The sequence below is a fragment of the Bactrocera dorsalis genome, chromosome 1, assembly GCF_023373825.1.
Source record: "Bactrocera dorsalis isolate Fly_Bdor chromosome 1, ASM2337382v1, whole genome shotgun sequence".
Lineage (NCBI taxonomy): Eukaryota > Metazoa > Arthropoda > Insecta > Diptera > Tephritidae > Bactrocera > Bactrocera dorsalis.
Window position 1 is genome coordinate 109,259,452 of NC_064303.1, and position 13,422 is coordinate 109,272,873.

The following is a 13,422-nucleotide window of genomic DNA, read 5'->3' on the forward strand; positions in this document are numbered from 1 at the left end:
TAGCCCAGTTCATGGATTCTTGCCATCGTTTTCACTGACTTGTGACGCAGTGCACTGGTTTGATGAAACAGCATTCTCTTTTTCTTCAAATCCGACGGTTTTTAGGTGATTTCGTCTTTCAAATGTTCCAATAACGCTATGTAATAGTCACTGTTGATGGTCTTTTCTTTTTTAAGGTAGTCAATAAAAATTATTCCATGCGCATCCCAAAAAACAGATGACATTAACTTGCCAGCCGACTTTTCCGTTTTTTCACGCTTTTGAACGGGTTCATTGTATGCAGTCCGATTGAATGACTGTCTATTGGACTTCGGCGAGAAATTATGAAGCCATGTTTCATCCATTGTCACATGTTGACCTCAAAACTCGAGTTTATCTCCAAACACTGCTCCGAATCGTCAACTCGTCGTTATTTCTGGTCAAAAGTGATTTGAGCGGCACCCACTTTGCACAGAGCTTTCTCATACCGAATTATTCATGAATGAAATGATATAAGCATTCAGTTGGTATCTTTAGAGTGCCGGCTATCTCGAACAATTTCAATTTTCGGTCATCCAAAAATTATTTTGTGGACGTTTTTGATGTTTTCTTCGGTAACAACTTCTTTGGAGCGTCCACTGCGTTCATCGTCTCCGGTGCGCATTTCAACACGACTAAACTTAGCACGTCAATCTTTGATGGCTGATCTTCATTGGACAGTGTCCGGAAACTCTTCATCAAGTGAATTTTTTCTTCCACATTTTTTCCCTTCACAACGCAATATTCTATCAACACGCGAAATTCCGTTTTATCCACTTTTCACGGCTCCGATAGTTTCAGATATAATATATTCTTACTATAAAATTTATTGACCCAGATATATAACATCACACGAGGCACCTTCAATATCAATTTTCAGTTTATTCAGTTAGTTTTGTTTTGACGGATCTGATATCTAGAGAAAACACTGCTTCTTCTGGTTCCCAACTATCAAAATACTTTTAAAGAGGCTAATACAAATGTAGGTCCATATTTCGAGTCAAGCTTGGACTTGTCAGAGTATTATGGTCAGCATCTGCAAATTGCAGCTGAAATTCGCGTCGTTTCTTTTCTTCAATTTCACTTGTTCTTGTGCTTCTACAGATCATAATAAGGAAATGGAATCGAAAACGCAACTCAATTTTGTTATTATTTATTACTATGAGGACAATTCAATCGCCGAGTCTGAGCTACGAGCTATAAATATCCTAAATAATGACTCAAAGAGTGCAAGGACATTCCGAACCGATACACTTGATGAGCTCAGTGTTCCATAAGTTCACAAACAAATCTCTCGCATGCCGTGTACTGCAACACTACATACAAACATTGCATAACTGGCACACCCATCTCGAATTTACATACTAACACACCTTCACACTCTCATGTAGGCATATATCTTAAAGATTTCATGCTCCCCATTTACAATAACAAATCGAATTGAATTGATTTCAATGGAATGCCATTAAGAAGAAACGCTGAAAAAAAGAGAAATCAAATTGCGACGCATCGATTGAATATTGAATTGCATGGCATTGGATTGCAATGGATAATAAATGCAATGCTGTGGCAAAACAAACACAGAGTTGCATTCGCATTGAACGAATAATGGTAATTGTCTCTAATTGAATCGAATTAAAGGTGCAATTGACAATGTTAGCGCAGCGGCAATGCGACGGCGCCAACGACTTTCAATGAGCGGACGCGCACCTTCTCGCTCATATGCATGTGTATGTATGGACTTGTGTATCGTTGTAGAGTTGTGTGGATGCATGGTTGTTATTACTCATATTCGTACGTTTGATAATTTACTTCAATTGAATTGAATTCAAATTATTCGTTCAAACGAATGCGTGATTGAAATTTTTAATTTATGTCCATTGTAGTATGTGCGGTAAATTTAATTCTTCATACATGCCTATTTACTATTTACTATGTATATGCATGTATGAATGTGTGTATGAAGTGGTGAGAGAAAAAGCGGGCATATGTTTGGTATATAGATTGTATGCCGCTGATAATCTCTATTAGATCATATGTTCTAGTAAAATGCTCTACATATTATAATTTGCATATATTTGTATGTGCATATACTTGTGTCACAATTTATATTTACATTTACATATCTACGAAATATAATATAAAAATAATACGGCTATGTTAATAATTTTAAAATAGTTAATTTATTTTTCAAAATTTCTGTCGTTTTCCTCATAGTAATCTCCCTTACAAATATATTTTTTGGACTTCACAATAAAGAGTTGTTAAATTTAATTACAATAGACCCTTTTACTTACATTTAACCGAGTCTACAACTTTTGTTTACTTTTAGCCGAGATAACAACCTTTGCTTAAACTTCATGAAGTTAATGATCCTTTTGTTTACATTTGGCCGAGGTCATTGACCTTTTGTTTTCATTTGACCGAGGTCAATGACCACCTTGTTTACATTTGAGGTCAATGAGCTTTTTCTTAGATTTAGCCGAGTTCACAACCTTTGTTTACATTTAGCCCAGACAACAACCTTTGTTTATATTTAAATTTTATTTATTTTAGTATTTATATTTCTTACATTTGAGTTCTATGAATTTTTTGTTTACAATTCGACAAGTCCACAACTTTTGTTTACATTTAGCCGGGCTCACAACCCTTCGCTACGTTACTGCATAACGTCCTCTCATGAGTCTTAAATCACATCACATCGTGGGGCGCGGGACACAAGCACTTACTTTTATAGAGCGATACGGCAGCCAGCTTTCTGTAAGATCACCTCATGACTTTTAAGTCAGATCACATCGAGACGGGAGAGTCGCCTAAGCACTGGCCAGGCACTGTGCCTGCTTTACTTATATAGAGCCAGCTAGCAGCAAGATTCCTGTGAGATCACCTCATGACTTAGAAGGCATATCGCAACGAGGCGGGAGAGTCACCTAAGCACTGGCCAGGCCGAATGAACTTTATGTACTTCAGAATGACAAGCGTATACCTAACAATAATAAATATTTTGAGGTGAAATTTGGCACAGATGTCATTGACAGTCATACCAACCTAAAAAAAAAAATATTTTGACGAATGGATTATTACTCGAAATTTAAATGAAAAAGTCTTACTATTTTTTGCCCACAGTAGTATATTGGTCTTTGTTCAGGGCACTAGCTTGTGACGATTACTTCTTGTAAGAACTCTCGTGGGATCGATTTAATTTCAAACGCTTCATATTTGAAAATTGTATGTATATAAATAATTATGTAAATAATTTATAAAAATAATAAAAAAAATCATTTGAAAAAAATTCGAAATTATTATTTTTTTATTATTTATAATATCTTTTTGTTTTAATACCATTTATTTTGCGCTTAACTGTAGTTACAAATATTTATATACCTACAAATACTCAAAATAAATATCTTTATCTATAAAAAAATGATCTAATCTACGTCATCTCCTTTCAGCTTGGTCCTGCTGCCGCGGGAAGAGGCATGTTCTGCTATCAGTGTCCGCCATCGCTGCATCCATGTGGACCGCATCCATCGCGCTTGCCAACACTGGAGTATCCGTTCGCAGCAACGCATCCATGTAAGTAGATAATCAATTTTATGTATATTAATAAACGTAAATATATATTTTAAAATGTCTATAATCCATTAACTTAACTATATATCGTCACCTAGAATGCAAAATAACTTAACATCACTTTCCATAAGTTTACAGGCGAAGGAATAACGATATAATATAAACCACTCATATTGAAACAAAATTTGAGTTTTGGTTATAAAGTGGTTATATATTGGTTATAAAATGGTTATATATTGGTTATATAATGGTTATATAATAGTTATATAATGGTTATATATTGGTTATATCTAACAGCGGCAGCTGAAAATTTTATGGTACTTATATCTAATATGCTGTAGTGAATCGTAAGCAAAAAAATCAATTTCTCTTTTTTTGGTGAAACGTTGTTTTGCATTTTAGGTGATGTTATATACATATGTATATGAAATTAAACATATATTCAATATTTATATTTATATGTAATTATGTTGTTAATAAACATATTTGCATAAACTTATTAACATATCGATTTACATAAATATGTGAGAACACAGAGGAAATTCGTCCCTTTACGCCCTTTCGCCGTCACTTCATTCCTCTTAGCACTCACAAGCCCTAGATAAATCTTAATAAAATTAGTGAATAACTGTAAAAGTGCAATATGCAGCATAATAAATGCACAAATAATGTGCTCATATGTTTACAACAACAAAAACAGCTACCGCCATAGTGCCAGAAACGGTAGAGAATACGAAATGCATAGACAGCAACATCACAGATAAGATAAAAAGCCGCTGATAAGAGTCGTGTGTAGCACTAAACTAATTTCGCAGCAATTTTCGACGCAAAAGCAAAGCGGCCGATAAGCATCTAGAATGCAAAGGCAAAGCTAGAGGCTAACTTATGGTATGTTGGGTTGTGTATGCTGATCTATGCGCCGCTAACGCTTCTGCAACACCCAACTCAACATTTACCAAAGCATATGTGTGTATGGATGTACATATATATGTATGTGTATCCTACCCTCTATCATTCGCTCGTGCGCCGTTTTCCTTCACTCTCCCCCAGCCGAACTCGCTGCATGTCCTTCAAATGCATTAACGAATTATTCTATTAGCCTTTGCGTTCTGCAAAGTATTCAAAATATCGTATTACCAACAACAACAGCAATAAAGGCCACTTACAACTTTTCTTGTCTCGTTGCGGAGGGTTAAACTTTTGGCAGCAAAACATTTTTTGTTTTTGCATCGGTTTTTCTGTGTTCTAATGACCTTCGGTCCATTGGCTCGCTTGACATTTGATGGGCGTTTTTCGTACTCACTTTTTTCAGATCTTTTTTTATATATTTTTTTTTGTTTTTAATACTTTTTCGTGCCATCTTCTTATTGTTGTGAGTTTCGCTTTTCGTGTTTTTTGACTATAGCGGGTTCGCGTAAATTGAATCAGAAGAATTTGTGTGCCAATCGATTCGATTATGGTTCGAAAATTTTGTGATTAAATTAATGGACATTGGAGATTCATCAAGTTATTCAATCAAGCGTTGTGGTGAAAATAGTTTGGGCATACGATATTGACATATGATAGGTTGATTGGTGAGCCATACGTACATATGTATAAAGACATAGACATATACTACATATAAACGATATACCCACACATATGTCCGAAAATTCAGAGAAATTATAAACAGTACGTTCACTTGTGTGAATTTCGTTCGAAAAGTTTTGAGAATTTTAATTAAATTCAATTGCGTTTCTTCTTATTTAACCGTAAAAAATGGATATTATAATTCTCATAGCTTACATATTATTACATTATCCTTATATGTATGTACGAGTATATTTGTAGATTCCATATAACTTCTTTGTCCTCGGAATGAATGCTTTCAGCTAAATGCTTATTATTCACAATAATTTTAAATTAACTCATTGTTACCTTATTCCGGTAATGGAACGTTTTTTGAAACTTATAAGATGCTAGACATCTTAGCCCTGAAAAACATATCCTCGCAAGTCTCCTAGTACTTTAAAATAGAGACAAGCAATTAAAAATTCTGAGCCTTGTGTCCAAAGCTTTAATGTTGTGATAAATGAAATATTTGCCCTTCAGTATCTTACAGGGTTTTACAAAAAAGAGAGACTCATTCAGGCATAAAGCGGATATGTGGGTATTCGTGGGTAAAATTCGAGGTTACATAATCACTCGGCAATACTTTACACCCAATAGGCTTAATGTTTTTACTGTAAGATTTATATTATATAGTAAAGGGAGATTAAATAAACCTAGCAAATACCGAAATGTGGCGGTTTTCTAAAATAATTTTCGGGATTATCTTAAAAAATTGTTATTTTTATTTAAAATGAATGAATATTCTTGTTCATAAAAAGTTGGATGAATTTCGTGATTTCGAGAAAAATTTTCGGGATCCCGAAATTTTTCGGGTCTTAAAATGTGAAAGTTGTAAAATTTTGTATTGAAATCGGAGATTTCTTAATCATTCGGCAATACTTTACACCCAATACTCTTAATGTTTTTTCTGTACCATTTATACTATATACAAGTAGTACACTTGTAATTAAGGGAAAGCAAAATAAGCCTACCTCGAGCGAATACCGAAATTTGGGAGTTTTCTAAAATCAATTGTCAGGATTATGTTTCACAAAACTGTATTTTTTTTTTTTTTAATGAATATTCTTATTCATAAAAAGTTGAATGAATTTCAGGATTTTGTAAAATTTAATTCGGGATCCCGAAACTTTTCGAGTCTTATAATGTGAAAGTTGCTAAGATGTTCTGGAACATTTTTGTTTATTTAAAACAAATTATTCATAACATGAAATGTATTTTGAAATATGGATTTCGGGATCCCGAAGTTTTCGGGATTTAGCAAAAGTAAATCGCTAAAGTATTCTTCAAAATATAATAAAATAATTAAGTTGAGCATTTTTTCAACTTATAATATTGTTATATTTTGGCAGGATTGTAAAAAATGAGATGCATGCATTTCTCCCTTAAATTGTTAGTTTGAAAAGTAGTGTGCATACATTTCTAAAAAAAATATTATTATTATATTTCTGCAGTATTAATTACAAACTAATTCAGCGCTTTTGCATACATGTATGTATATATGAGGTTGGGGTTTGGCCTCTCTATCTGCAGTCTCTCGCTATTGCAGTCCTTTATGAAAATGTATTCGTTCTCTCATAACAGGAATAAAATTTACTGATTTGTAATGCGTACATATGTATATTGCAGTATATATGTATGGATAAACATTTGTAAATTGTCACTGCATTCTTTTAGTAATGAAAAAGTTCCGATTTTTCCAAGGCCAAATGCCATTGCTTGCCATCATTCACATAAGCTCTTGCTTTTCATCAGTCAACAAGCGCTGAAATCGAATTGACAACGATTTATTCGATTTGCGTAGAGCGTTGAGTGTTGCGACTCGCAAAAGCATTGCAATTACAGCTGAAGGACAAACCGAAGCGCCACAAAGGTGTGTCATGCCAAAGAGCAGCAGCGAACGAAAAATCAATTTTTCTTATTGAAGCAATTATCGAGATAACGCTGATTGCGCGAGAATGAAGAGAAGCCAAGAAAAAAACCATGTAGACGCTTGTGTGGTGCTAATTATATCGGAATGTGCATAAGTATGTAAATTGTTGGCGATTGGAGCAGCAATATGTAAGCATAGGTATGCATATGTATGTATTTGTGTGTGTGTATTAACGGTAATCAATGCTTGTAATTGTAATTGTAATTACATTGTCGCCTTTGTCGCACGCGCCAAAGTGTCGCTGCCGTCGCCCCTCAGCGTTGTAGGCGGCTTTTCTTCAAAGCCAAAGGCGGCTTCACTGAAAGTCTAAAATCAGAGCAAAGAAATTTTTGGTTATGAAAATGTTTTCATTCAAATGCAACACTCACAATCAATCAATCAGTCAATCAATCAATCAACAGGCGGCACATCAAGCATCAAGCGCTATGATTTCGAAAACAAAAGCAGAAGAAGAAGCACATAAAAAATGAAAACAATCCAAGCCATCGATTATTTACTACACAACACCTGAGTCTGAAGCACATAACGGTACGCCATACAGCGTTGCTCCTGCGCTGAAGCCGAGCGTATTGCCGCATTGCTGGCTTGGCGCGCATAACGGCACCGTGATTATTGCATCTGCGATTATTGAATTTGCATTGATAAATTTGCATATTCCAGTGTGTGTGTGTGTGTGCATTTCGATTGGTTGCGGAATTTCGGCGCGTAGCACTCTCATGCGCGTATAACCGTAAAAGGCGCCGCCGACACGCTGGCAAATAGCGCGAGTGTTGATTCCATTTTGAGGCGCTAATGATGCCGTCAAATGAAAGTGCACTTAATACATATGTGGCATGTATTCACATGCATATATGTAACTACATGTGTATATAAATATATTTCTGCGCATATGTTTATATGTATGTGTGCGCTTGTGTGCCATGCCGCCGTTAGTTTTGCTATTTGCGCAGGAAATTGCGGTGTTGCGACTGTGATTGCTGGTGAATTCGTAATTTTCGGCAAATATTCATAAAAGCCGACGCCGTCAAAAGCATATCAATGCTGATATAAAGTAAATAGACAAATCTGTTAGTTGTTAAGTGGATATCAAAATTTACATAGACTCTTAAAATATTAATGCAAATGTACATTTGTATGTTTGGCACACAAGTACTTCCCTTGCTGTTTTGGTTTGAAATTTAACATGGTACTAGTTTCATACTAGTAATGCTATTATTTCGTATGGGAGTAGTTGTTTAATAAGGTGAAAAATTTTAGTAATAATCAATAAAAAATGTTGTTATACCTACATAAAACACGTTTATTTCAGGGGTTTCGAATACATTTATCAGTTTTTCAACTAATATTTATAAAAATACGCCTAGATGTAGGCAACATTTGATTTCATACTTCTAGCTATAGACAGTAAATTAGGACTACCGAAACTCCAGTAGGCATAAGGGAGCGATAAACGTTCACATAGAAGAACATAACAGTTTCAGTTAGTTTTGCTAATTCGGTCCTAAGAAACTCATAGGAGCTCTAAGGGGTTACATAGGTTTCTTTGAGAAAAATACTGCTTATATTCAATAATTATTATTTTTTTCATATAAAAAATTAAATACTGTATTAAATTTTATATTATTCTTCTTCTTTTTTATTGGCATCGCTTTCTCAGGTAAAATCGGGTTTACAACATCGTGCCAGTCGTTCTTCCGTTTCGCTGTTTGGCGACAATTGGAGATGCCAAGTATAGCCAGGTTCTTCTTCACCTGGTCTATCAAACGGAATGAAGGTCTTCCTCTTCCTCTGCTTCTCCCGGCAGATACTGTATCGAATACTCTTAGAGCTGGAGTGTTTTCATCCATTCGAACGACAACTGTTGGCAAGAGTTACTGGTTCCAATATAGACGAAATTACTCTTACAAAAGATTGTGCCTTCTCCATAGAACCTTATATGCGATGTTATCCCACGGTAGTTGGCGCAGTTTGTGGGTTTTCCCTTTTTGTAGATTGGGCAGAGCTTAAATTCCAATCTTTGGGTGTGTTTTCGTCCGACCATGTTCTACAAAAAATCAAGTGCATGCTCTATATCAGTTTTTCGGCGGCGTATTTGAATAGCTCGGCCGGTCATCTATCGACCCTCTCCGCTTTATTGCTCCTCAGGCGTGTAATTGCTAATCGAACTTCTTCATCGTCGGACAATGGAACGTCTGCTTCATCGGGGAATCCGGTTCGCCATCTTTTGGTGTTATACTTTCATTGCCATTCAGTAGGTTAGATAAGTGTTACCTCCATAATTTTAGTATGCTCTGGGCATTAGTCACCAGATCACCTCTAGTGGTTTTACAAAAGTATGCTACGGTCTTGAAACTTTCTGTTAGTTGTCACAACTTTTCGTAGACTTTTCCAGCATTACTCCTGTCTGCTGACTTGTCAAGCCCTTTTTACGGTCTCTCTCTTTTTTTTTGTCTGCGAATGCGTCTCGCTTCCCACTTCAACTCTCGGTATCGTAGTACGTGGTATCCCTCACGTGTTGTGGTCGATTGTAACGTTGCGAGGTAGGCATGCTGTTTTCTCGCTATTGCGGCACGACACCTCCTAATCGTACCAGTTGTTCTTTTCCGATAAGCAATAGCTTCGTTTGTACGTAGGGAGTATAGAAAATGCGTCCCACAGTTCTCTTATGCCAAGTTGCTGACGAGTGGCCTCAGAGAGCAAGAGTTAAGATCCCAACTTTAGAAAATTGAAAAAATGGATTCGGCGAAATGCAGAGCATGCGTTGAGGATGATGAGATGCTTGAATATTATCTATGCGAATGCCCAGGCACCAGCCGAATGGTACGGGATATACATACATCTATATTATGCGGGTCTCAGTGCTCCAATTTCAGAAACATTGGGCAGCTGGGGTAAAGAAAATCAGTTTTTTTTTTTTACCAAATCCATTCAGTTGCTGTGTAAAGATGAATTTGGTTACAACTAAGGGGCACAAGAGCTTAATGATGTCTTAAGTGCGGCTGCCTGCCGTTTGGCGCTCCTGTGACTCTTTATCGTATGAAGATATAATATCTTGTTGAGTTACTTGATAATTTAACGACTTCACTCCATTTTGGTGTAATTAATTCCAAATTTTATCCAATTGCTATGATGAAAGGAATTCTATATAATACTCAATTATACTCAAGTACTGGCTTAAATGACTTGAGAAGCACATAATAAAGCAAGTGGTAATTTATTTCAATAGCAACCCTGAAAGTCGATTCGATTACTCATGTAAACGTTTAAATATCTAAGAAACTTCAAAGTGGAATATTTATTACGAATTCAAAATCAATCACACCTCAAACACATACATATGTATGCATTTCTAGGCATAAAAGTTGATAGCCATTACTTAATGTTATATTTATTTTGACACTTATTACTTAGCTTTTAGTTAACTTAATTATTTAGCCATACGCTAGAGCTCCTTGACAACTTCACCATGAAATACACAGTTAACGTGACAAGCAGACACCTGCTTGCAATTTAATCCACCAGACCTGCTTGGAATACGAAATCACATTAGCACACCTTCGAGCGAAGTGAATATTTACTTAAGTAAAGGGAAGCGCCACATACACACACACACACAGAGATATTTACTGGAGTAAATAGATAGTTGCTTGCCCTGGAGCTAGAGATGCTGGCGCAAATATGGTGGAAGTCAATACATACCTATAGACAAACATACATACATACATAAAGATGTGTGTCTGTGTGACTATTGGCATAACTATGCGCAGATATAAGTATTTATTTGTGTAGGCATTATATATATGTACGTATTAGGGTAGGTCGAATTTTTTTTAAGTATTTTTATTTTCTAATTCTCGATATTAAGTTTCATACTTTATTGAGCTTATTTCGAACGATAATTTCATTTCATCTATGAAAAAAAATATTAAAATGTATTGTAACACCCTAATACCTATACATAAATATGTGTGTTTGACTATTGGCATAACTATGTTTAGATATAAGTATCTATTTGTGAAGATATTATATAAGTACATTAGGGTGGGTCGATTTTTTTTTAATTTTTTATTATTATTTGTTTTATTTACTTATTTTGGCATTTCGGACGATAATTTTATTTCATCTAAGAAAAAAAAAATTTCGACCCACCCTAATACTTATGTATGTGAATCTGTTTACTCTCATATTGAGTCCTAATAACCCAACGCTATCAAATATCGATGCTGTTTAGATGCGCGTACAGCATATTAGCACTTAAATAAGCATGCTTATAACTGCATAAGTAGTTGTAATGGCATGTGCATACACACACCGACACTTGCACATAAGCATATTTGCAAGCAATTACTAAGCGCTATGTATATTAAATTACCTTTACGTGCTTCCTTTGCCTTCGAGCAGCATTAACTGCAAATAAGTGTAATGCAGACACACTTACATGCACACACACACCTGTATGTTTATGTGTGTATGTACGTGAGTGTGATTGTATTGCACGGCGCTTGGATTTTGTCTGGCATGTTGTTAAAATCTTCGCTGTAATGTGCTCGTAAGTCGTCAAATAATCTTATTATCGCTTAAGTATCTAAATAGCTAAGCAAAATGCTCACACATGCACACTTACGCACACATGTAAGATATGGTTTTAGTGCGCTAGCAAATATGAAGACCATAGTGTGTGTTAATAACAAAAACTAGTCAAGTTTAATTGCCGATCACTTGAGATATTGCAAGGTTATTCAGCAGTAATAATATGCCTTCGAGTCCTTGGCAACAATAATCAACCGATTCCGATGATCTGTGATCTGTCTCCATTGCTGACTTTTATAACATCCAGATATTAACATATACGAGTATCCAGAAATGGTCGTGGGAATTTAAAGCTTATCGCCGAAAACTGCTTCAGTTCCGAACTTTCTTTCTTCTAAGTTCTAAAACATGTCATTAGGAGATGACTGAGATTTGGTAATAAACTTACTTCACACCTTTACCATGGAAATTATTTACACAGAATGATTGGTGAACTATGGGTGAACCTGAGTGAAGACATTATGCGGTTCGTGAAGTTTTTTTGTGTCGGTTAGCCCTTGCATTAGGTTTCAAAAGTCAAGTATGTAATCTGTAAAAGGTTAGGTTAGGTTAAGAGGTTGATTTTAACAGGGATCTCACTTGGTCAACTTAGAACGCCGGTCCGTTTTGTTACCTAAAACTCCTCTTTCATAGATCAGACGTCTCTTACAAATCGACCAAGCGTTTAGAGCGTATAGAGTTTTGTTGAGATGGCCAATGTCAGTTTCGGCTATGTCTCTTGGTTTGTCGAAGTTATCTTCGAGATGTTACAACCTCAGTGTGGCAAAGGCTGAACAATGGAGGAGAAAGTGCCTGGATTTTTCCATCCCCCCTCTTATTTACAAATTTGATATTTTGCGTCCGTCAAGATTTTTAGCCTTACCGCATGAATGTCTGTTGGCCAACGTCCAGAAAGACCCCTACTATTGCCATAAGAAAAATTTTGTTAAGGGCAAGTAGTTCAGAAGATCTTTTGCTCGACTTCTAAAGCATCTTGAAGTAGCACAGGAGCATCTTAACTAATAATCATTTCGAGTGCCAGTTGAAAATCCATAGCTTATTATTCGCTTATGTGCAGAGCTCAAACAATATAAAAACTCATTCAGTTATGACGTTTCTTCAGGACTATTGGACCTTATCAGTGTGGCTTCAGGCCTAGAAAATTCATATTATATTCACCATCCAAGTATTAAAATTTCTAAAATCAATATCCTCAATCTCTGTCATCTCAATCAGTTAACTGTTTTTCTAGAAGAGTACTCTCTTAAAGACAAACACTCAAACAGACGTGTCAATTACATCCAACAAGCGGTAATGCCTTGACATTCCGTCACACTTAGAATTAAGATAAGAATCACATATACACAAACACACTCACTCAGTGCGACAATCCACACCGAAAATCAAAAAAAAAAGAGTACAAATAAAATCACAAATCAAGTTGAAATCATTGAAAATCCACTTTATAAAGAAAAGTATCAATTTGCATGCCTAATTCAATTGAGTTCAATTTTCGAAAAACTCCTCGTGCAAATCTGTGAGCTTTTCAAGTTAACCAAATGCCATTTTGCAGAGCATACAATGCCGCATACATACACACATATACATATTTAGATGCATATCTATACACTCTGCACTTTTTTCACACTTAAAATTCAGCGCATAAGGCAAATTTTGTTTAAAATGAAAAACGAAAAAATCAAATAATATCAGACTCATTG

At 35.5% G+C, this 13,422-nt stretch overlaps 1 protein-coding gene across 2 annotated transcripts in view; it reads left to right on the forward strand.

Annotated features, from left to right (window-relative positions):
- LOC105234037 (homeotic protein ocelliless) overlaps window positions 1-13,422 on the forward strand; it is a 130,130-nt gene that overhangs the window by 23,450 nt on the left and 93,258 nt on the right. For both annotated transcript variants that reach the window (XR_007422602.1, XM_049455104.1), the window contains exon 2: window positions 3,471-3,594. Coding sequence is in view for 1 of the 2 variants with exons in the window: in XM_049455104.1 (XP_049311061.1) it covers window positions 3,498-3,594 (97 nt within the window). In the remaining variant the exon portion in view is untranslated. The remainder of the gene's footprint in view (window positions 1-3,470; window positions 3,595-13,422) is intronic.